Raw genomic sequence first — 24,707 nt, 5'->3', positions numbered from 1 at the left:
GAAGCCTATTTTGTGGGCTCCTCCTCCTCGGAATCTTGTTTGGGGCACAGCGTCATGCTGCCGCGGGCGCTGCGGATTCGTGGGGGGCGCGGAGACCGACTCGGCGGAAATTAAATGAAGACCCTTCCATGAACTCGGATCCGCGATCCGACTCAAAAGAAGGTTATTTCATTCCCTCGAGGATTGAATGCCGCCCCAACCGTGACGTTACTCAGGAACTCGGCATATTGCAGAGCCCCTTGATAAGCGGCAATTCAGATGTCCGGTGGAAAGCACTTTAAGCTTTAATTTCAATGACACGACCTACGACTCGGCGCTGCAGAATTCCTTGGTAGGTTGAGTCTCGGGGTTGACATGTTTTAGCTCTTATCATCTCCACAAGATTTTGTTTCCCTCGCGCGCTAGTGGACATTGACCTCTTGAGATGGGCAGATGGAACCCACGGGTGAGAAGCTCAAGGCCTCTTCAACTGGCATTAGAGATTAAAGTGTTGAACCTTCGGGCCTGTTCGGGTTTTACTTACTTCTTTCGCGCAGTTATACTTCAGTCTGCTATATGCCGTCCGATGCGCAAAGATGATTCACAGTTTAGCGCCGAAGACTGTTGAGAACAGCTAAACTTGAACTGCGATGCTTGCGAGTCAAGCACGGCGTGCCTGCCTCACTTTCTGCCCGATAAGGTTGCACTTAGACGACTCCAAATCTTGCCTATTCCAACTTCAATCGGGAAGATGAGTAAACCGTCATCAAGACATGACGAAAATGAAATCATCTTGAGGAGGCAAGCGAGTTACGACGTTCATTTTCATTCCCATTTAATCGAAGGCGGAAGAAAACACACAATTCCGTCGGTTTCCACAGTGATCAGCTTGCCATTGAGATCGGGAACTCTGTGATTACTTCTTGAATAGCCCAGATCCAGTGCGGCACTCGAAAGGTAAACTTCGTGGATTGTACAAGTAATAAAAGAAGTAAAATATTGGAGACAGAACTTTGTTCACGGGCTGTGATACGTTTCTCGTTCATTAGTGCTGCGACTTTGTTTGAAGCTATTGCATCCTGTAAAATTAAACGTGGTTTTCAGACGAAGCCATACATTCAATATCGCGATGGCTGGGTCGGGAAAACAATCCGTGAACCATCTGTCTTTACTTTTTTCTAAGGGACATCAATAGCGCTTCTTATCTTAAGATTCTGAGCGATTTACATGTGATTATTTATGGCTGTAAGGTGGGAACCATTCTTCTCTCGGATTCTTGTCTCTTGCCGAAAGTCAGATTGGAGGGGAAAATCACATATTGGGGAACGGAAAGCTACCAAGGCAGTTTGAGCCAGTAAGAGGCGTCTCGAGTGCCATGGAGGAGCCATTGACAACACTCTTCGGGCGAAGCAATACTCAGTTACGGTATCCAATAGTCTGTCAACGTCATTCCAGAGCCGCTTGCTCTTTTGATGAAAGGCGAAAGTGAGCACCTGAGTTTTACTACCACAAGGATCTGCGGTTTAAACTAAGAAACCTTCAGCAACCATCCAGATGCGTCAAATACTCGAGAAAGCGATACAATGTTGCAATGATGCCCATCGTAACAGTACAGTTCCGACCTCTTGCGATAGACTGGTCACAACTTCTCACGGATAGTGAATACAACCGATGCGTATCGCCAAGTGCCTTACCCATGTCTTCAAAGAACAAAACCAACAGAGGTCTATTGCCCTCACAATTATCTCGCTCAGAAGCCCGACGGTAAGGTATGGAATAAGTGTAAGAATTTCTGAATAACGTTTGATTACATACCAGCTGAAACCTTGAGAACATGGGCGTTCCTTTCGATGGACTGAGTGGACATGAAGCCTAACGAAGCAAAATCTGAGTTCACGTCTTGAGTTCAATAAGAGTAGAAAGCTTGACACATATATGCTTCAATCAGCAAATAATCTAGATAGTGTGGCATTGCCAGTGTCTTTAGTGTTCAAGTTTCAGGAACGGAGAGCGCCGCGCCGCCAACCATACAGGTCCACGTATGCGGGAATGAGAATATTTGAACAGCGTTGGAAAGGACATGAGGGCTAAAGTTGTCTCTCAGATAAAAACTTTCATTTTGTGGCATGTATTAATGAGATGAATACGTTAGTCTTGCTTGAACCTGAAATACTCCACCAGCGTGCTAAAGCGACGTACGTACTGTCGCTGATGAAACTCATAACTCGTGTCGTAAGAGGTCATAGAGATGGTTTACATGCTGGCAGATTCAAGATGTACTAAATTATGAAGCGAATCATGTCATTAATTGTCCAGCATACACGAATTTCCAAGCAGATGGCATCTTGCGGAGCGTTAAGCACGATTGTACGAATGCCCTCAAAGTTGTAACTTTGTGTTGTAGGCAGTCATGGCCTGGAGGACGGCTCAAGGATTGAGTCACGCAACCAGCTAAACTGAGATTTCGAAGCAGAACATCCTTCTACATGTCTAACTCAGGCTTCATGATTGCCATTTATCATGAACCTGATTACAATGCCTTGGATATCCGGGGAATATATGAAAATCCAACTCGTATACTCCAGACATCCCGGCACGTCGATTGTTTTCATCGTTGTCAACGTTTAAATTTCCAAAGCTGCAGGTCCATGATCAATCCCATTAGACAACAACACCTGGGCGAATCCAAGACGCACATATGTGGACCAGCAAATCGAGTGTTCCAACCTTTCTCTCAAATTTACCGACTCTGTCTCCGAAAATACAAGTAAAACATGGGATTCAGGACTAAAATGTGCATCTGCACCGCTATGCTATGAATCTGTACCTATTCTAAAGGAGTTGTGAACTAGTTCCTCTTTTCGAGCGGGAATATCACAGCTTTTGGTCTGCGCCGGGGCCAAGACGGGGAGTGGAATTGGAATGACCTTTCGAAAAGGTTCAAACCCGCTAGTTCTGGGTTTGGTAGTTCTTCTCTTGAAACGGGAAGAGTGCATGTGTCAAGGCACGGTGAGGTAGTGTACAAACAGGCAATCAAGTTAAGAACTTTGCTGTTGTTCATCCATGTACGACGTAACATCACTCAAATGGACTGTTAAGTGCAATGCATGGGACCGAGATGTCAGGCTCTCAATCTCAAGGACATAGAAGGTCTGCAACTCAACTCATCACGCACATGAAGCTATATACGTGAGCAACAGCACACGATAGTATATCTAGGAACTAGGCGGGGCATGAGAAATGGAAAGGGTATGAGAACTGGCCGTAGTACTGAAACGATGTACCTCATAAAGATATCGTACATTGCCCAATGTACAACCATCTCAGTTCGAACTGAATTAGGCTTTAAGCATATGCAAAAAGTCGTTGACATGCTCTGCGCGATTCCTAGAGAGAATCGCAGGTCCATGTGGCCGTTCTAGTACCTAACATAGGTAGTAGACGGTTCGTTTACATGAAAGGAAGAACGAAAGCTTGAGTGTTTATGAGTACTTCTGAGACTGAAAGATTAACCTGACTTAAGACATTTGTGTACCCCTCGTCACGGGGAAACAGGAAGATGCTGGGCTCTTAGCCTCTTTGCGACATAGCTCCTTTGTGCGATCAACAATCTCCAGCGCCCATCGTAAGGCAAGTAAACTTGTCAAGTTCAATCAATCAATCAACCAATCAAGTGTGAGGCTCAAACTTGGCTTGATTGCCTTGGGGTGGGCGCTGACAATCTCACCATAGAATGACCATGAACCATTACTAGCAAGTTGACACTCTTTTGAAATAACGAACTGCGTGATTCATATGTTATACATACAGGGTGTTTGATTTCAAGTCACGATGGAACTTTGAGTTACTAGGTTTGATAAAGCTTCATGCAACTATCACAGACGGAGAGGAGGGCTACTATACTTTAAGAATCTGGATTAATCAACTGTGTTTGGACGGATGACCGCCCATTAATATGAATTTCAGGGTAAGAGTAATATTCTTGAACCAAAAATGCGGGCTGGCACCTCGCGGGAACGCCCAAATTTTGACTTGTCATGATGAAGGCCCTCGCCACCTATAGTCTTGGATAATCGACGATGCGGTCTTATTAATCACGGCATGAGCTATATTGAAAACACGTCAATAACGTTGGCGACCATTATGTGATTATGTGTGGAATGACGAGAGGAGCAACTCGGAGCAAGATTCCCACAAGAGCTGGCGTGGGTGGTTAATGGGATGTCCACAGCAAATATAACAGCCCAATCGTCATGTTTGAGATTCGCGGATCTCATTTCATGTAGATGTTGAGAAAGAATTAGCGTGAAAGAGATCAATACTATCTTTATCGTCATTCAGAAAGCTTAGACGTCACGGGAGCAACAGGATGAGCAGCTGAAGACTTCTATCTCGAGAACCAATCCGGAAGCTTCACCGTTAATGGATTCTTAGTATTACAGAACTGGGAACAGCCTCTATCGCTCAGGGGAAAGAGAACTGTGCGCGTTCTCGGACAAGCTGTTCGAGACTCTGTATTTACGATTCGATTTACTACGTACGGTAATATACTCAAGCATGTTTACCATTCCCTCACACACGTAAAATTCTGCACCGACGTGCATGTCGCACATACTGTTCCCAATACGTTGCTGTCTCTGCGGACGCCATTCCTTAATAATGGCATGAACTGCGCCAACATGTTGCGCACAGCTTCACACACTCATCGGTTTCTTGGACTTGAGCGTCAAACGTTCGTGTCATTAATGTATTGGAAGCAATGAGGGCGTGTAAAGTGGTATTTGAATTTACAGAACCTGCTTGTGTCATATATACTGAGAAAATGCTACATACACGCTCCAGTCTTGCCCAGAAAAATCGGGAGTCACATCTCAACGGATTGCTCTGGTGGAGCATGTGCATTACAGCGCTTAACATCCCTTGGTGGCCTATGTCGATGTTAGTGAGGCTCGGTGAGTGACAAAGTGTGCGAACTTACGGCCTCCTTGTTCTTCTGGTTCTGCTCAATACCACCGGCGAACTCCTTCTTCATGGTCGCAATGGTATCCAGGTCTGCCTTGGTTCCCTTCAAGCCTTGAGCTTGGCTCTTCTCCTGAGCCTGGGCCTTGGCAACCTAAGGTATATGTCAGCAATCGAGACGATGCACACCATTACGGGAATTTCGCTTACAGTTGCGAGACCATCCTTGGCACCGTTACCATCGGCGAGCTTCTGGTTGGCCTCACGAATCTTGATACCATCATCGATAGTGGTGAGCAGGGTCTTCTTCGCCGCGTCGAACTTCTTCTGATCAACGTTGTTGGAGTTAACGATCTTCTCGATGTCGGCGACATTGGACTGCTCCTGCTTCTGGATCTTGATGTTGTCGTCAATGCCAGCAGCCAACTTCTTGGCGTTCGCGCAGTTGTTTGCTTTGTTGTTGCCGCCCTTCTTGTCGGCGCGAACCTCGAGGCCGTCTGCCGCAGGCAGAGCAAGAGCTGACGCAACGGTCAAGCCCATGGCGAGGGTGATGAGAGTCTTGGTGAGCTGCATGTTGATAGCGGTGTAGTAGGGTTTGTAGTTAAAGAGATAGACGATGTAATGAGCGGACTAGTGAAGAAATGGAGGCGTTGAATTAAGCGTTTGACCTGAAGCGCGATGAAATGATGATCCAAAAAGGAAGCATTAGTGCGAACTTTCCACGGTTCTTATATTCTTGAGTTTTGGCGAGTCAATCGGGGCGCGGCCCCCTCCCGACAGCCTCACCGCCGTCGTGGTCTCAAACGTGATGGACATCCACACTTTCGCCCCGAGGACCCCGAGAGACCCTGCCGAGTACAGCACATGGAAAAGTCAGTGAATAGCAACCGCGATGCTTTCAGGGTCGTTTCGCTTTGGCACGATGTATCTCTCTTGGTGTCCACATGCGGACGGACACCCCGCGCGCATCTTTTCCGTCCGATGTAACCGCACCACAAGACAAGCTTTTGGGAAGGCAGAGAAAGAAGGTTTACCCGCAAGTGTTTTGGGCTGAACTTCTCAGCCAGTCGCTCGCCATGATCGTCACGTAGACGTTTCACCCTCCCGCCCTGGACCAAGACAGCTAGTTTAATGCGTGGCTACCAAAACTGTTCCCAATGTGCGAGCTCTCAGAAAGTAATCCTCCCCGACAAGCTGGGCTGATGATCTTCGCCTCACAGAAGCTTATCACCACAAGCTCTAGCCATCTCGACAGTCAAAGTCCTTGGCAAGAACAGCTGCTCATAGCAGGGATCGCACAGTCGGCTGCTTCCATATTCCAGCGGTCTCGACCAGGCCCGGTAGTCTAACTTCACTGGCCTCCCTCAGTCTGGTATCAGGAGGACCTCGTTTTGGCGACTTTTTCTGTTTTTGTGACACCTGCTCACACCTGAATTTGGTTGTCCTTCACCAATTTTGACGACTGACTCGTTAAGCCGTATTCCTGACGGAGTCCTCCGCCTACGCAGCAGGTTTCAATTTCATCCAGTGATCCGGTCTACCAATCGCTTCTGCAACCGGAACCGAGATCAGTTTGCTGTCTTAGTGATGCCAGAGAGATCAGTCAAGATGCCAAGGCTGTGCTGAACGCGTTCACCTCAATGATGGAGTCGTCTGGACTTGCCGGCCCTAAGGCTCGGAGCTCCGATTGCGAAAGAGCCTTTTGCCATTCATCACAACAAATAAAGCTCTTGCCTCGAAAGCATGAGTTTTGCTAACTTCGGAAGTCAACTGAAGGAAGGTTGCGGCACCATCTCATCGGCTCTCTAGCGACATCCCAATTAGCAATAAACGCTACTCTGAATTCTTGCACACACGTGGTAGATTTCGTACTGGGCAGAGTTCATGCACGACCAGTAGACGTGCCGCAAAGTATGCATCGAAGATGGCGGGATCATTCGCTAGTCTGGCCGCCAACTTCCATCCCAAACAGAGTTTGCCGAGTCTCGAGTTCACCGGCGGGGTGATCGGCTGACATGGGTCAACCCAGAGTCTGGCGGAAAGCTAGCCAAAAGATGCCCATTCTGGTCAGCAGTGAGCAGCGAGAACGAGGCCGAAAGCAACCAAATAAGCCCACCTTCGATTGTTAAGTCCACCTGCCTCAGCATCCCGTCGGGGCTCCATCTTCTCCATCTTCCGCGCTGCCGCTCGCCCCGCGGCATGTGGAGGGTAGTCTATTAAACTTCCCCCTCAAACGTGATTCGGCCGGCCACGGACTTCTCCTGCAGTAGCGTGGTCTGAAGGCCCTTGCAAACAGTGTTATATCCATCTCCATCAAATTGTTTTAGCCATGTTGGAGATTCATCAAGAAGCTTAAGCCTTCGGGACGCTCATTCCACAGCATATCTGACGAAAGGTTGACCTGGTGAACTACTGCAGGCCACCTGCGTTAGTAATTGTCTTGGCGGCCTGGTCTCATCATCTGAACGTAGTGTGAATTCGCGTAAATCTACCTTCCTGATGCTCACCATCCCATCATGCAGTCGCCAAGAGGTCCTATCGCCAACGTCGCCGGTGTAACGTCCAAGAAGCTGTTCGCCGATCAGCACTTGGCTTTCTTGGTACTCCGCATAAGGCGTCAATCCCAGTGCCCATCATTATGCGTTAAGATGATATGCGACCGGTTATTATTTCTGTCTTTTGTTTCTTCGCAGCGTCGGAACCGGTCTGATCTGTTGTATGAGTCCGTGTAACCGCGCGGGCAGTGTTGAGAACACGCGTGAGACCAGATCATGCCCCATCAGCTGAGGTCGCGCCTCGATTTCAGACACACGATACCGTGAATGGGGGCTAAGCGAGTTCTCCCAGAAGACGCCGATCTCATGGCGGCACGTTCACTGCTCAGCCACCTCTTGCGTCTCTGCTCTTTGGCACGACTTGATTTCGGGTCCGATAAATGTCTTACTGAATCGAGTCAAATTTGGGGATCAAACTGAACTCTCTTATTTGTCAAACCCCGCAGTACTCAGTCGGGGTGACGCGCGGTCGGGTGTGCGGCAGGCTATGGTCTCACTACCTTGGATCTCCCTGCTGGACGTAGACCGCAGCAGCCTTACCAGCTTTGACGCGCTTGGTAAGCTTTGGTGTCATGATTTTACCGACAACGAGTTCCTGTCCTTCATGATGCCAGAAAATTCATCGTGCCCAGAGGCAGATGCGATAGCATCGGAGTCCGGCAGTGGCGGCACGCCCCAGCACAGGTCCACTGTACAGAGTTACTCCTCAATATATCAGAGACCTGTCACTGAATCGTCTCCGCCAAAGCTCTTTCCCAGGGTCAGCTTATTCTACAAAGTAATCACTAGGGTATTCTTCGGAATTCAAGCCAGCGGTTCGAGAGGTTGTCCTGGACAGGTGCCGCCAGATTCGGCGCCCCGTACGGCGAGCGGCGTTCTCAATCGCCGCCTCCGAGATGCAGCGGACTTTTATCAGATGAAGCAAATAAACGTAAATAGAAACATCATTTTCTAGCCATTTTCAAGCACAACCAACAACGCGCTTACGACAGTATCTATCGACGAGTCATATTGTGCCTGGAAACATTGGATGGAGGCCGCCAAGCCTTGAGAAACAGCCTCGTTTTTGTGGATTTGCACATGTGGAAGCACTCCATCAGAGATGTTTCCTCTAATCGTCTGATGTGGTGAAACTTGCATGCGTGTACAGCGTGTCATCAAACACAGCCACGTGAATCAAAGAAACGGCCGCCGTGGATAATTTGCAACAGAGATGATATTTTCAATGTTTTCAGAAACTGCGTGCAATCGAAACACCAGAACACCACGACCAAGTGCATTTGTGTATGTTTCGCCATGCCGTTATGAGTTGTGAATCGCGAGACGCACTCAAACCTCGCGATGGATCCATGCGATCACGTCCAAGTAGGATTGCCGTTCAAATTCATTCGACCGGCATTCATTTGCTTCTGTTTGAAAACTAAGTAACGGCGGCGTACATCTAAGGGCTTCTGTGTCATTCTGATCCTCCCTGCTATTGTGCCTTACCTGAGGTGTCAGGCCCTTTGCCGACAGAATGCATGTGTCTCAAAAGTTCAAACTCATGTGTCCCGTAGATAGATCTTCAATAGATGGTGCGTATGAAAGACGGCATTCAGACACTGCTAAGAAGCCTGAAGGAAGATGCTCAGCGACAGATCTCGAAGGCTCATATCCCTAACCGTACAAGGGCAGGTTCTTATGCTGAATGAATATTGTCTCCGTCCTCATGATTTACAATATATCCTACCACGCCGCATCGTTTGACTTTTTGTTCTTCAAAACCATTTTGAAGTACAGCGGGTAAGCGTAGATTGTGCCTTGTGAACATTTCACGAACGGTATCTCATTTCAGTTGCCCACCTCGCTGCAACGGTGACTTTCGTGCTAGCTGGTAGAGGCACTGGAAAGCATATTTTGGTTATTATACTCACCCTCAGATGATTTCACGGTCTCATTTGCATGAGAAATCGCGGAAAAGTTTGACGAGCGAATTGTCCCCATACTATGACGAGATCATGACTATTCTTTGACCATATACATAACTTCAACGACATCGTACAGGACTTCCCCGAAGAGCAAAGGCAAACTGCAAAAGCTTCGTTATTGCTGCAGGATTCTTTAGTAAGGTTGCCATCCTGTACCGTTCTTCAACAAACATATACTTGCAATTGCAGATCAAATTCCGGTTCAACGGTTCAACCCTCAGTACGATTTCATTCCTATTTGTTTGTGAGTAGTCCTCTAAAGAGTAAGGATGCTATCCCATTGTGTGTGGAATCAGCCTATTTGATTTTTAGCACAGTTTGGTGCTTTGGCAGCTGATGCCGCGATATGACAACGCTGAGTGTCGTATAAAGGAATCAACAGCTCAGCTGGCTGCTCCATTACAGAGGAGAACGGTTTATGTCGTGGTTTTTAAGTACCTTGCTTCAAGTACGTGTCATAGTATTTGCAGCCTATGTCAAGTCTTCAGATAGTGTGTCGATCCTCATGATTATTGTAGGAAAACGCTTATCATATCAATAAAGTACACCGAGGGGGTTTGGGCCAAAGTGTCACATTTTGACTGCCTTAAGCTAAGAAGCTTAGCCTGTGTACAACGCAGCTCAGTGTTCCTCTTCGACGTCCCAAGACAACAATAATACATTCAAAGGTAGATCAAATGGCTCTACTTCCGGCCGAAGACTTTGCTGATCGCCAAAAACAGACGACGAGAACCGGGCATGCCGCATCATGCACTCAATCCCTCGGTGCCCTTTTTCAGACACTGACTACTCGTAGGTTATACGACTAATGAACATGCAGAGAGTATTTTGTTAACGACGAAGCATCAGGGCGCTAAACATTCCAGTTGTAATAGCATGTATTTGCGCAGTAATGAAGAAAGTTCTAGAAACTCAGAGGTCTTTCTTAGATGTTCAAAAGCAAATATACACATTGATTATGCGCTCTGAAATGGAACGCATGTTGACTAAAAGGTTTCCTTTATTTAGTTGAGGCATTTTCCTGGGATTTGTGGCAATACCGCATATGTTGTGTTTTACTCGCCTCCCAAAGGTCGTAACTTAGAGTTGGGTCCATCATTCTCCCATCAGCAGTTGAACTCCTGATCCAGTCCATGGCGCTCTCTAGTGAGATTAAGACTCTAAACAGCGGAAAGCACCACCTCTGGACCAGATGTTGCCAACTGTGCCAGGTCAACTTGGATGTCATGAGGCTCCAAAACAGGATGTTGAAAATTTTGTTACGCCAGTCTGAGATAACAATCCCCCATACAACGTTACAATAAATTTCAAAAGGTTCTCTTACGATATTCAGTGTAGGTACAAGTAGGAAGCAAATACGTATAAAAGAGATATAAGTCGAAGATAATTCAGTGGAAGGTACTATACGATAAGGCTGAAATCTAACTAACCCATGCGCTGATAGCGATACGACGGTAATAATAAACATGAAAGTCGTTGAGTCAAAATCGAAAGAGAGGTAGGACAATATATGAGGGGCGTCAGTCGATATTGAATATCGGTTCCAGAACCATTTGGTTTCGTTGGCCTTCCGTTTGATAGTGTGATGGAAAACCATCAAAGTGTGCAATGATGGCCAAATCGAGACAACCAAAAACAAAGCCAGCCCCACCAGGGACTTCGAGATTGACAAGTCGTGCCAACGAGTAGCCAGCTTTTCCCAAGACGAGGGGTAAACACACGTCCTGAGATCCAAGGTGTCTATGTCGTGCTGAAAGTGCGTGTCCTTACGCAAACGCATGCAAACCCCGCAAGACCTGTCATGGTTGCCCATTTGGTGCTTCAACGGAATAAAGTGCCATTCAGTCGTATCCTCACTAGCACCCCATGAGTTCAAACTCAAAGGCATGCTGGACCCAAAAGCTGTAACAATGTGTGCGTCATCGTGCTTCGCAGTGCGTACTGCAATTCTCAGTGTTCTTATTGGCACGTTGATGGAGTCGTCAGCTGTGATCTTGATGATTGGAATCAGTCCTTTTGGGGCATTAGCCCACTGTGTCATTCTGCCAGACGTGGAAGACCATGCCTCCCACAACTCTGGTGGGCTGACACTTTCCACGCGATATCCTGATGGAAGAGAGCGCAAGATAAACACAGATGCCTTTCGGCCCCGGAGATATCTTGATCTGACCACAGCTTGGTGATCCTGGCGAGTTTCAAGGTACAGCTTGTGATCGAGTGAGTGTGATGTGGCTTGCTTTCTGTTGAACAGTCGTACCGCTGGGAATGCGCGGCCACACCGGTCTCCTTCGATCAACACCGGAATAGTGAAAATATTCCAGTAGTCATTTTCAGGACGGCACCAAAGAACAGCGTATGCTCGCCGTTTCAGATACTTGCCCTCGTACTGAAAGATGATGGGAAGCTTCATCTGTATGCCCACATTGCTTAGAATGTATGGGAGTACCCCCTTGACAGGATTGCACGTCACAATATTGCCGCAACTCCGGAATTGATCTGGGGAGTCCGCGAGTACAGATGAGTTCTGATTGTTCATTTGCGTGTCCCAAGAAACAGGCGCCGCAGCTTCATCGAACGAATACCACGCAAGTATCGACTGGTCGTCGCTTTTCCGAACAAGTTCCTCTTGCAATCGAAAGAAAGCGTTCTTGCCTCCTTCGCCATACAGTAGCGGGATATGGACGTCAAAAAGACCAAGCAGGCTGTAGGACCGGTCTTCTTCCCTGGACGTCTCCCTCCTCGCGGCCCATGACATTCGCGCAGCTATTGAGGCTTCTCTAATGGGTCGACCTTTCAAAAATGTTTCGTCGATCCTTGCAATGAAGCTGATGGCCTTTCCAAGGTCTGCCTTGCTGCCAAGACGATCCCAAGATCTAGAGTAGAAGTCGAGCTTTGCAGGAGCCAGAAGCTCTTGAAGTGTCCAGCCGCGTGTGAACCACCGACTCTTCGCGAATGCCGAGCTTTCATCGAAATCCGTATCACTAGGCACATCGGATAAGAAGGCGTAGCATATGGTCGAGTCCTGATACCACCGGAACATGGCGTTGATGGCTTCCGAAAGCTCTGCGCTGCTGGTCTTGTCGATGCAGCATGTGTCGACCCAGATGTATTCGAGATTATCCCGCAGAGTCTGCTCGCAAGAGTCTCGGATCTTGGCGTAGCCACCTTTCGTGCTGGCCGTCTGGCGCTCCATATCCTGCAGGGTGACTTCGCCATCTTCCCATGTATGAGAAAGAATGGCATAAGGCGGAACCTGCTTTGCAGAGAAGTCCTCGACTGCGATTGTCCTTGCGTTCAAAAGACGCATGATCGTAAGCAAAGATGATGTTGTGAACACCCAGAAGTTGGAGAGAAGTGTCTTGGAGGACAACGAGGAGCCTTGGGCAAATATCAGGCTAGCTGGGAAAATTTCAACACTATGCCAAGGCATGATTTAGGCAACGATGAGGCGGTGTGATTGAACACACTTTTTCAAGTAGAAAAACTACCCATGCTCTTGTCGGGGATTGGCCATTTTATGCTGTTGGTCGGACGCGGCTTCAATGATTGGCCCACGTACTCTTCAGTTCCTTCAGCTTTGTGCGAGAACGAAGTAGAAAAGTGAAAGCCCGGAAATGTACAGAGGTTTCAAGCCTTTCCGTATTCTGTGAAGACCATAATCGCTCACGTACTGTATTCGTTTCCATTGCCGTTATTTTGCGTTTCATGTCACCTCCAGCGTTGTATGTCAGGCAAGTGTACTCCTCCATATCGTATGGCGATGGCCTTGTTGCTCGTCAAAGTACCAAAGTTCAGTCGATGGCTTCATGTTTCTTGTGCTCTGCACGGAATGGGAGACGACTTACGTGAAGCCGGAGAGTTTCAACAGCAAGTCAGTATTGTCCAGATCCTAAAAGAGCTCCTTTGAGAACGGATCTCAATGTGGCAATCAGTCGGGGTTTAGATTGGTGAGTTGAAGGGCTCAAGATATGGTCATCAATTCCTAATAAACCCGAGGCACTGGATAACCGACATCTTCTAAGTTCTGGTTGGTGAGCGCTGTAAGTGAGTGACCAAGACATTTGAGAGCCACCTTGTCGAGCGGCAGCGACAGCAAGGAACAGCTGTACAAAAAGGTCACGAACCACAATCCAACACGCCACTTTCCCTCTGCCAAGATCATCGACAATCACATACGCCCTTCATTCCCATCACGATTCAAAACACCAAGCACCGACAAGAGACACAGTGAAGGGAGCCGCCTGCTGAACGCTGTCTGGTCCATCCTTATCATCGAAATAGAGTTGGCCTGGGAGCCCGGCATCTGAAGGTGCTGCAACCCTGCCAAGTGCCCCAAGCTTGGCTCCTTTGGGACTGGTTCCCAGTATTGGTGCAAGACCGCACTCTCTCCATCATCGTCGATGTATGCCTACAAGACAATACTTGAGTGGTACTTGCCGACACCCCCAATCCTGACGGCTCCTTTGGGCCGTGCCTCGACATCATCCACTGCGATAATCATTTCGTCACTGGCACATTATGGGCTGCGGGCAGGGGAAGGGATGAAGGCTGGCTCACTTTGGCTCGATGAAAAGCTGGAGCTTCCAGATTGGCAGCCAAGCAGCCCGCTGAGGCTTCACCCACCACCACCTTGGTCTTGGGCCCGAGAAGAGAGCGCGGGGTAACGAAACATTAGAAACGAGAAGGCATAGGGCGCGTGACCACGGGTACGCATGTGCTGACGGGCTCTGACTTCAGGGTCCACTGGACAGCCCTGCACCGCGGCGCGGAGCCGGAGCTCCGGGAAGGATTGAAGGAGCGTCCCATGGTTCAGCAGAACTGCCTACTGCTTGCTACCAACACGAAAGATAAGAAACCGAGGGACACGCTGTGCGCTGGGAGAACAAATGGCAATGTGGCCATTTGTCAACGTGGTTGGCGCCAGTGGCCCAAGCCATTTGGTTGTTAAGCTTTCTTGTGACACAGCGAAACGCATGGCTTCCGTGGGACAAGAAACAGTCCAGCTAGTCTTGGCCTGTCCGCCCAGACAAGCCATCTGCGTGGCCAAGGAACGGTTCACGGTTGTCGTGTTACTAGCGGGAGGGCTAATCTGGCAGGCCGGGAAAGCATCTGGCCAAGGACCCCGTCGTGAGATGGGGCCATTATGGAGACCCGGAATTTGCGGGGAAGGTCGACAGCTCGAGCGCACCGAGGATGGTGATGGATGATGATCCTTGTGACGAGTCAGGTAGAAAGGTGGATAGTCCGGGGAAGAGGTCGAAGAAAGGGTTGGGCAAGTCAAAACTTGGCAGCGTCGGATGCCTTCAGATTGGTCTGTAGATGAAGGTGAGGGAGGGTCACACTCGTAACAAATGGGCTCTGTTCTGAGGTGTCGGACACTAAATGGCACACCAGCGTCCGCCATATTGTCTCCGAGGTGGTATCCAGGAAGCATAAAAACTCTGTGGCGAGTCGTGGAGTTGCGTCGACAGAAACAAGTACCCATAATGCTCACGGAGTCAATTGACTCGTTGGTGGACCAGTTGATCTGGCCGATTGGTAATCTGTTTTGAGATTACTTTTGGTCTGATGAAGGGGCCGGAGGGGCACAAGGACCTTTTGCTGGCCTCAACCCTTTGGCTGCTCCAGCGGCTGAAGGAGGGATGCGAGAGTTCATCAATGTCTCTCTACCATGCATGCTGAGATGTTCTGTAGCGCCTTCTGTTCATACTGGGCCAACAGACAAAGAACGATTGGCGCGGCGTGCATGTCGCTGACGGACAGTTATCTATCTGGGGCAGCAATGTTTAGGGGGCCATCTGCATGCCAAGGCTACGCTGTCACTCAGAGATGGCTCCAAGATCAAGAGCTAAGGCACCTAGTTGTCACTGGTGTCGGTACAGCAAACACAGCGTGACCAGCGAGGACGAACGGCGACCTATCCGGTTCGTTGAGGGGGACAAGAGTGACAGACCAAGGTTGAAGTGTGTGAGGGCGCTAGTCAGAAAGGGCAATGGGAATCAAAATTCGCTGTCGAGAAGTCGAGGGTTGTGAAAAGCTTGGGAGAGGAATCAAGCGGTCGACGAGGGCCCAGTGGCTCCCGGGGCCTTGAGCCAGACCGTCGAATAAAAGAGGGTTTCGTTTGAGGTCGAGTAAAGGGGGACTGGGATTGGCTGGTGGAGAAGGCGAAGCTCTCAATGACAAGAGTTTATCGCTTGGCTTTCATCCGGCCTGAGGTCAAGGTTCTTTTTCGAGGCTCGGGATGTTTGAGGTGGCCCAAAGATGAGCAGATGGTGTCGCTCGAGGATGGGCCCATGGTGGTGCAAAGTGGCGAGAGCGGCCATGCGATGGCACGCGAGATGGGACGCTTGTCTGTTCGCCGTGCAGTGCTCAAGTGCTCAGATGGGCGACTGCATTGAGTTTGGCATACGTCGAATGCGACGGTCTGCGTGGTGAACTTGGTACGAAGGGGAGCATCCAGTGCAGGCGTGTGGATGGATGTCTTTCAGGTGCAGCAAGTGAGATGCATCGATGCGGCAGCAAGCCAGGCAAGGCAAAGTGTACGTACAGGAGATGGGAGAGATGGTATTGGCGGGTGCAACGCAACGCAGCAGGGGTGGTGGGGGGCGAGGGGACGGGCATGGGGCAGGGGGTGGAAGGGGAAGCCAAGTGGGAGGAGGAAGGAAAGAACGTTGTTGTGGTGGGAAGGAGGAGAGAGAGAAGGCAAGAGTCCAGCTGCAACGTCAAGGAAAGAGCGAGGGCTGCTCTTGCTGCTGCCCACCTGCCTAACTGCCCAACACATCAGGACCAGAGGGCCGATTGAATGGATGTGGCATGGAAAGACATACCAAGGTATCTACGTAGTAAGACATGCAGAGGAGGAACAGGAGGACGTCTTTCTCGTTCCATTCCGTCGCTTCCTGCTGCGGCCAATATGTGATGGTCTACCAACTTACCTTACGCAAGGCAGGATAGGATAGGCCGGGCACGCAGGCGGCTTCAAGTTCCAAACGTCGCTCTTTCCTGAGATGATCTTACCCCGCATTTCGTTCGGTCTTCTCATTCGCTCCTTCCTGGTGACGTCTTCAGCGGGGGTCTAGCTGGTTCCAAGTGCATTTAGCGTCGTTTTCCGACAGTACGTATCCCGGCTCGCTGCCCCCAAGGTGCCTTAACGGCAGGTCGTGATTGGCCGGTGAGTCCCTGAGCTCTGCAAGCTTGGGGCTAGGGACCTGCTGGGGCTGCCGCTGCCGTAGCCTCCGCGCCAGCCCGCGCAGATGGCAGCCCAGTCGGTCTTGCCTTTTTGGAGAGACTTTGGCGTCGTTCATTCCACTCCTCTCTCCACAGAACAGATTCCCGTCTCCATCGTCGAGGGCGTGCTGCGGTGCAGTGCAGTGCAGTGCAGGGCCAGACGGATGGGAGGTGCAGGGGCAGGCAGGAACCACCGACACGAGAGGGCAAGAGCGAGGGGAAAGGGCAGGAATACGCAGTACCTGAGCAAGACTGGCAAGACAGACAGAATAGCAAGCAGGAGCGAACATCAGTAGAGTAGATCCCACGTCCATCAATGCGCCATGCCGGCCCACCGCTGAACCACCTTCCAGAGTCATCAACTTGGCCGAGTCCGCTTTCGATCCGTCCTCCTGAACATCATCGCGATTCAGCACCCGGCACTCTTCTCCACGACCGACGACTGCAACACATCACCAATCCACCCACCACAACCCGGGCAGTCCACATCCGCATCACATCCACATCCACAGGCAGTGCAGTCCTGTGCTGTGCCGCTCGATCACGCACTCAATCTGTCCTTCTCTCACAGAACCCACTGCTATCTACAGATACGAATACCGCCTGTCGACTCAAGACCCAGATACTGTTGTATCCCACAGCACCCTTGTGCCGCTCTACCAAGTACGTACCCCATTCAACACCGGGGCTTCGCTCACTGAAGCCAAACGGCTTGTCGGGCGCTCAAACAGACGCCGCCGACCGACCGACACCAGGCCCGATTTGCCTCTCCCCCACACGCACCACCGCCCATCATCACTTGCCTGTCCTGGTTCACCAAACGGCATCCAGCATCCAGCAACAAGCCACGCCCAGCTCCCGGCGACACACCATCTCAGCCAAACCACCAGAACCAGCCATCCCCCCCTTTTCACACGTCTCTAGACTGTATTGTACGCGCAAACCCTCAGACCCTGCCCCCTACACCTTTCCAAAGATACACACAGACAGCCTGTCCCCCAAACTCGACGTCACTTCAATTTAGAGCTTCCACCTGCTTACTGATTGTCCAAGAACACCGCTCAAAGACACGCTCCCCCCGTCGATCTGCCCACCCTTCAGCCCTCACGGCACAAACAGCCCCCAGGCACAAAGACGAGGTGTACAAAAAAGACACACGTCGTCTTGAGTCTTGACTCCGACCACCTTAGCAATTCTGCCAGCAAACCCCTTGATCGACACTTTTCCACGGCGCACTATCCGTACGCTCGTCCCATCCCTGGTCTTCCTTGTGATCAACCTTTCGTAACCCGCCCTTAGTGTCACCCTAAATCAGTCCATCGGCCACCTCGATATATAACCACCCTGTTCCACACATCCGCAACTGTCGAACGATTCCCCGTTCGATCCCTCTTTCGATTCCTTCTAGATCTCACCCCACGCAAGACACCTGCCGAAACACCACTTGGACTGCACTTTGACAACTCCATCGCCTCTGCGAAACTACATATACCGCATTTCCAATCCCGCCCCCAACTGAATTCTGCCATCATGTCTACCGACAACTCCAACAACAACCCCAACACCAACAACAGCCCCCAGAACGAAATGCACCGTCAGCGCCGCGGCTCCGTCACTCAGCAGGCCATCGCCGGCCTCTTCAGAAGCAACTCAACCTCGACCGGTGCAGCTTTCCCCACAGGCACTGCCGATGCTCAAAGACGCCGTCTGTCCGTCTCCACCGGTCTCGGCCTAACTGGCACTTCGCCCACTGGCCCCAACGCCTTCAACTCTCTTAGACGGGGAAGTCTTTCGACCAACTCCCAAGACTCCATCGATGAGAATGCCGTCGACGAGGAGGAGCTGCCTCCTAATGCTCGCACCGCACCTACCACTCCCTTCACTCGCAGAATGAGCTTTGGAGCTCAGGCGATGCGCAACCTGCGCACCGGCGGTGGAAGTCCGGGATCCAACGGTAATAACCCACCTGCTTCTGCTTCTGCTTCTACTCCTGCTTCCTCTTTGCCCATCACGCCTGCGCCCTCCGACAGACGCGGCAGCGTGAATTCCCCGCGAAGCGTTGGGCCCGGTGTGAATGCCACACCGCCCAACAGCACCTCGTCCATCGCAGCCGCCCTGTCATCGGCCAGACGTGGCAGCAGTCCTGCCCAGGCAAGCAATGCACACAGACAAAGATCATCTTCTGACGTGTTCTCGCGCCCAGACCAAGGTTTCAACTGGTCCGAGCAGCTTAGATCTCGCGCCGAGAGCTCCGTCCAGGGCTCACGACCATCCTTTTCTTTCGGCTCCGGCCTCTCAACCTCGCCTCCTCGTGGCATGCCCAACGGAAATCACGACCGCACCAAGTCTGTTTCTGACATGCCTGCTCCGCCCGCCCAGGCTGCTGCCATGAAGCCCAAGGCTCCCGAGCGACCGAAGCCCGATGCCTTCCAGGAACGCATCCTGAAGGGCGACTTCTACATGGACTGAAGGCAATTATGACAGGCTGACACGAGATGTTGAACATCCGCCATCGCGATGAGCTCTGTTTCGATGGCTGCGTCTTAATGAGTCCAAGGTTTTATGTTACGGAGATCGGCAAAAGATCGTTAGCGTTTCATGGTTTTCGAGCGTTCTGTTTGTTTGTTTACGTGGGGAACTTTTATCGTCGACACTTTATCCCACGTGGCGTTCGGTTGGTTCAACCGGTTCTGGCGGATGGTCCGGTTGCGGATATGATATGGGCGGGGAAGCACCATATCACTCACACACATGAGACTGGTTGTCTCACTTTTATCACGGAAGCGGAATGGGAGTGCAATTTAACGAGGAGTTACCACACGGCATGGGGAATCTGGAGGAAGATGATCGCAAATTGCAAGATTTCGGGTTACCAAAACAAAGTTGGTCCGGAAAAAGATGTCTGGCTATTATTGCTTGCAGCCCATCATGAGAGGGATCTGATGGTGCCGCTAACCGACATGGATTCATGTCTGGCGTATGGAAAGGGAAGGCTGCTGTATCGTTACACCGCTGGCGGCTGCTCAGCGAGGAGTGAATTTGGGGGGGTCAACAAGCCATTGTGGACAGACAGACTGGTGAAGCATGGTCTTGTTTTGTGACGGTACCGTGATAGGTACAGGGTTCAGAGTAAGACAGACGGGAATGAGGGGCTAGGTTGCGGGCGCGCAGCCCGGATGAGAGGCGGACGAACGGCCGGCAGCCCACGCCGAGCTTTAGCTACCATGAGAAACACGCTCGGACCCGAATGGAAAAGTTTCGTGGTCTCTACCAACACCTGTCTTGCACTTGGGAATGTGTCTCGATGTGACCTTGATGCTCTCGACTAGCCTCATGATAACAGCGCCAGAGCACCTCGCTGCAAGCCAGGTGGCGCACGAGGATCGTCGGCGACTGACCTCACAAGGGAGGCTCTCGGCGTGGGATAATAACTGGGACCAAATCCCGGATGATTGGTAAACATTCCCATTCGTCAGCATCACGCCCAACTGATATCACAATCTGTGGTACTGTGGTCCCGTCCCATCCGGGGCCATTCGGGAGGATTTAACGTGCATCAGCTGGGACCAAGTTTGGGTGCTTCAAAAAGGGACCCATTAGTTTTCATGTTCAAAAGGTATCCCATTTGCTGTCGTGCCTATAATAATTCCTTCATCCAAAACCCAGGTATCACGTAACGATAAATAGAACAAATAATGAGACAAGCTTTTGTTGCTTTCCCCTCCCCACCTTGCCCTCCCCTGGTACGCTCGCTCCACATTGCCGTGTTCCGTAGATACTTTTACAACAAAGGTGGTTTGGTTGATGTTTGTACGGCGTAGGGAGGAACGAGAGTTTTCGACAGAGTTGTTGTTTGTTTGTTTGATTCAACCGCTTTTGCCCTGAAATTATCCCCCATTCCTGTTTCCTTAACCAACTGCGAGACTCGCACGCTCAGTCTCACAGCACATCGTCTGATCGTAGCATGCAAAAGAGCTGTTTCTCCCCCGCACACGGGGATTCAGACTGCGACAATTCCATGTCTTTCATTTGGAAGGGGGTCCCTCGGGCTTGAGTCTCCAAAGGGGTTGGAACAGGAAACACCCTTTCTCTGAGCCCTCGTGTCTCTTTTTTCAAACAACGACCCGTCAGGAAAGTAGCTTTCTTTCCCCACAGACTGAGGGATTGAGTAGAGACGGAGCTGGTTCGGCGTTTGTGGAGCAGGCGCGGGGTTTGTGTCAGTGACGGACCGGACGTCGATCATCCTTGCTTGTTCCACGCCCCGTGCTTCGCAGATGGGGAAGATCTCGCCGGAAGGTCGGAAGGGAAATTGCATCCGCCGGACGGCAGCCTCGGAGATAGAGCCGCTCACGGCCGATGATCTGAGTAGCCCAGTAGCAAGAAGCAGCAGTGGTAGTAGCGCTCCGCGTCGAAACATCTAAATCCGTACGTGATGGCGCCGCCCTGGGCTGAAGAGGAAGAAGACGCGCATGTTTACGCAAGCCCCCTAATCTAGGTCATTCACATGGGAAACATGGGCGGGCCGCCTCCCCCGGGCATGCCCTCAAACATGTCCCCCATGCCCATGACCCCCAGCCCGCTCAGCCACGGGTCCTGCGCCATCACGTACCTCATCCCGCTGCTCAGGCTGCCCGGGCTCGCCCCGAAGCCCGACGTGAACTCCTCAACGCTCAGCCCCTCCGTGAGCCCCACGTCGATGCCCATGTCCTGCAGGTCGCCCGACCACACGGGTGGCATCCAGTTGTTGCCCGCGCCCGTCGTGGTCGCCGCCTCCATGGCCCCGCTGCTCGCTGTGTCCGGGCCCGAGGACGCGGAGGTGTCCATGCCCGGCGTGACGACGCTCGGGTCGTACATGAAGGCCTGCTGCTGCCGCGGCGTCGGGGCCGGGTTCCACATCATGTTGCCGCCTGTCCGCCCTGCAGACGCAGACCGGTCGTTCGTGGCAATTTCGGATAGCAGGTGCAGAGGCGTGTTAGCCGCGGGGTCGTACTGCAGCGTCGGCGGGGGCTGGTAGCTCGGCGCCCTCTCCTCCGGCGCTGCAGCGGCAGGCGCCACAGCCGCCTTCTCCGGTGCGGGCGTCGACGACGACGTGGCCCGTCCAAGCTCCGGCGTTGGTTGGGGGCCACCCACGCCCAGGCCCTTGCTCTGCTTCAGGAACCAGCTGCGCAGCATGACCAGCACCACTAGGAACTTGGCCGCAGGCCGGCTCCTGTCGTCGGACGCGGCGGCACGGAAGCGCTCCAGCAGCGCGTCGAGGTAGAACTCGACCTTCATGTTGTCCTTGTCAATCACCTTGCCCAGCTCGGAGCCGGGCGCTGTGGCGGAGAAGTACATCTTGATGAGCACCACGACGGCGTACGCGACGCGCACGAAGTTGAAGACGGGCAGGCAGCGGATGCTGGGCACCTCCATCGACAGGAACGCCTCGAAGATGCCGTCGATGGCGGAGAGGCACGCCGAGAGGGCGTTGATGTGCGACGTCGTGAGCTGCAGGTTGGGGAGCATGCCGTCCTTGAGGGTGGCGGTGTCGAACGGCGGGCGGATGTCGTCGAGCTGAGTGTGCAGGGCAATCTCGTGCATGTACAACGACAAGACGTGAAAGCTCATTTTCAACGTGGCTGTGAGAAACAACCTGCGCGTTAGCATCATGCCATCTATATATAGGAACCGTAGCACTTACCCCCCATCTCCTCCTTGGGCACATTTTTACTATACTTTTCCAAGTCCCTCTCCAGCATCCTCAACGAGTACTGCGTCCTCGAGTCCGTGATGTTTGGCACAACCGCCGGGTCGTCCATGGCAAACTGCACCCCGACCTCTTCCGCAAGCCGGTGCGTCCACACGAGATGGCAGAAATACCGGTCCGTCGGCGCCGCCTCGGGGCTCGTTTGCAGCACCTCCATGCTCTCCGCCATGAAGCTCGTCCACCGCACCAGGTTCGGCCGGTGCAGCGCCATGCTCGTGTTCGCCGCCAGAAAGTAGCTCGCAAGCCACGCCCGCCGGCACTCCAGGCTCGTCGGGTCCGGCGGCGGCGCCCGCTTGAACGGGTGGTTGCGCCACTGGTACGGCACCTGCATCTTCCTGCCGCCCGTCCGCCGCCCGAGCCCGATGTCGAGCGCCATCACCGCGCCGATGTGCACGAGCTGGTAGAACTTGAGCTCCTCAAAGTGCTCCGGCGGCCAGTACCAGATCACCGCGACCTGCAGCGCCTGCACGATCTCCAGGCTCTTCTCGCCCGTGATGATGATCTTCTCCGCGAATATCTGCATCAGCTCCTTCACCAGCCGGCGCTGCACGTTCGGGCTCTCCGACGACGCCGCCGACATGATGGCCAGGAACAGCAGCGGCTTCGACCGCCGCAGCTCGTCCCCGCTCGTCGACGGCGGAAACACCACCGCCGGCATATGGGGCATCATGTACGTCTTGTACCTCTCAAACAGCTCCGAGGCCTTCTCAGCGCTCAGGATCCCCCTTTCAACGACATCCGCATAATCTGCCCCCATCTGCATTGGCGGCGCAGGCCTACTCATCTCCGGGATCTCGGCCGGCGTGTCTCCCCTCTCGCTGAACTTCCTCTTTTGCCCAGCAAGCAGCCCGGTATCAACACCCCTACGGTCCGCATCCTCATCGCCCGCCGGCGTCGTCCCCCAAGCCCTCGCCATGCCATGATCACCCCACCCCCTCTTGAAAGGCGTCTCCTCCCTGGGCAGCGGTGTCCCGACGACGGGCTGCGGCACGCTCGCCGCAGCGCTCGGAGCCGCCCCCGAGGTGCCTCTGGCCTGCAAGCTCGCCGTCAACGCATCAATCTTCTTCTCCAGCTCAGCAACCCTACTGTCCGTCTTCTTCTGCCTCTTCCTCGTCGGCATCGTCACGACGCAGTTCCTCCCCGCCTTCTTGCACCGCTTACACGGGCCCTCCGCATCGTTCGGATCCGGCTCGCATCGCACCTTCAAGCCGCGACACGCCTCGCATGCCCTCGGCCGTTTGGGGTCGTCCGGGTTGCTGCCCCCGTGGAACCCGTCGTGCTGCGGCGTCTCCCCCGCGTGCGCAGAGTGAGGCGTCTCGGGGCTCTCGGTGCCCGCCGCCGTGTCGTGGTGATGTCCCTGTCCTTGTCCTCCCTCGGCTCCGCTTCGCCCGGGAGCCGCTGGCGAGGCGGCAGCGGCAGCTGCAGCTGAAGCGTCGTCGTCGTGCGTCGTCGCGGGGTCTGCGGAGGCCACGCCGCCGTTTCGGCCGTTTGTGGGCGTCTCGGCGCCTCGTAACGCTGGATCGAGGACCGACGTGCCGTGATCCATTGCTGTGCGGGCGGCGCAAAACACGATGGGCTGGGCGTGCTGCTTTGTGTTGCTGGCTAGAGAATTGGCGATCGGATGATCGGGGGACGGGATTGCGGCGGTTGAACTTGCCGACCTGACTTTCAGTGAATTCGCGCGGCCTGCGAAGTGCCGACACTTCCGACACTAACAAATATTAGTCAGCGCCGTGCCTCGGTGTTCGGGCACTATCAGTCGACCATCCCCTCAGTCTCATGGCAAAGTCTGATATGTACTGAAAGACATGTAGGCGTGTTGTGAAGTCGTAGACACATCACCGTGGATGGAGCTGCGGGTAGTTGAACGAAAATTTTGATTTCAAAGCTAAACCAACTATCCAAATATGCTGAGTTGCTTCCAGAAGAGCGCAGTTCAAAGTCAGGAGACGAATGTTGCAGTCCAATGCCGTCAACGCCATGCTAAGCCCCGGAAAGATCACGCATGAACCGCCGACAACCGCCTGTTGTGCAACCACCCGGGAAAACCATAACGTGGCTCCGTATGACACAAGTCTGACCCGTAAATCATCTGCTCATGCGCCTCGGTTCCAAATTCAGCCTCGTCTTCTACCATTAGGGCCTCGTCTCCGCAGCTCTAAGCTCGTCTCACAAATCGAAAAAGAAACTCGGCAACAAAAGGCTACGTGTGCAAAAGGTAGCGATCGACATTAGAACGTAATGGAGCTCTCGGCACCGGTCCGGATTCGGGTT

At 52.4% G+C, this 24,707-nt stretch overlaps 4 protein-coding genes across 4 annotated transcripts; 1 reads left to right on the top strand and 3 right to left on the bottom strand.

Moving 5' to 3' along the window:
- Nucleotides 1-4,918: 4,918 nt before the first annotated feature.
- Nucleotides 4,919-5,511, bottom strand: GCG54_00004901 (uncharacterized protein; the record flags this gene model as incomplete). Its single annotated transcript, XM_045404938.1, has 2 exons — nucleotides 4,919-5,092; nucleotides 5,149-5,511. The coding sequence occupies 2 exons, from the start codon at nucleotides 5,509-5,511 to the stop codon at nucleotides 4,919-4,921; spliced, it is 537 nt and encodes a 178-aa protein (XP_045262881.1).
- A 6,316-nt stretch (nucleotides 5,512-11,827) lies between these two features.
- Nucleotides 11,828-12,890, bottom strand: GCG54_00004900 (Vegetative incompatibility protein HET-E-1; the record flags this gene model as incomplete). The annotated part of the gene is made up of 2 exons (XM_045404937.1): nucleotides 11,828-11,846; nucleotides 11,926-12,890. The coding sequence occupies 2 exons, from the start codon at nucleotides 12,888-12,890 to the stop codon at nucleotides 11,828-11,830; spliced, it is 984 nt and encodes a 327-aa protein (XP_045262880.1).
- Nucleotides 12,891-18,217: 5,327 nt separating this feature from the next.
- Nucleotides 18,218-19,156, top strand: GCG54_00004899 (uncharacterized protein; the record flags this gene model as incomplete). The annotated part of the gene is made up of 1 exon (XM_045404936.1): nucleotides 18,218-19,156. One exon carries the CDS (start codon nucleotides 18,218-18,220, stop codon nucleotides 19,154-19,156), a length of 939 nt encoding a protein of 312 aa, XP_045262879.1.
- Nucleotides 19,157-21,187: 2,031 nt separating this feature from the next.
- On the bottom strand, nucleotides 21,188-23,979 carry GCG54_00004898 (uncharacterized protein; the record flags this gene model as incomplete). Its single annotated transcript, XM_045404935.1, has 2 exons — nucleotides 21,188-22,305; nucleotides 22,368-23,979. 2 exons carry the CDS (start codon nucleotides 23,977-23,979, stop codon nucleotides 21,188-21,190), a joined length of 2,730 nt encoding a protein of 909 aa, XP_045262878.1.
- Between the last annotated feature and the right edge of the window lie 728 nt (nucleotides 23,980-24,707).

The sequence above is a fragment of the Colletotrichum gloeosporioides genome, assembly GCF_011800055.1.
Source record: "Colletotrichum gloeosporioides strain Lc1 chromosome Unknown consensus_54, whole genome shotgun sequence".
NCBI classification, from domain to species: Eukaryota; Fungi; Ascomycota; class Sordariomycetes; order Glomerellales; family Glomerellaceae; genus Colletotrichum; species Colletotrichum gloeosporioides.
Note: the sequence above shows the minus strand (reverse complement) of the source record. Positions and strands in the feature narration are given on the sequence as shown.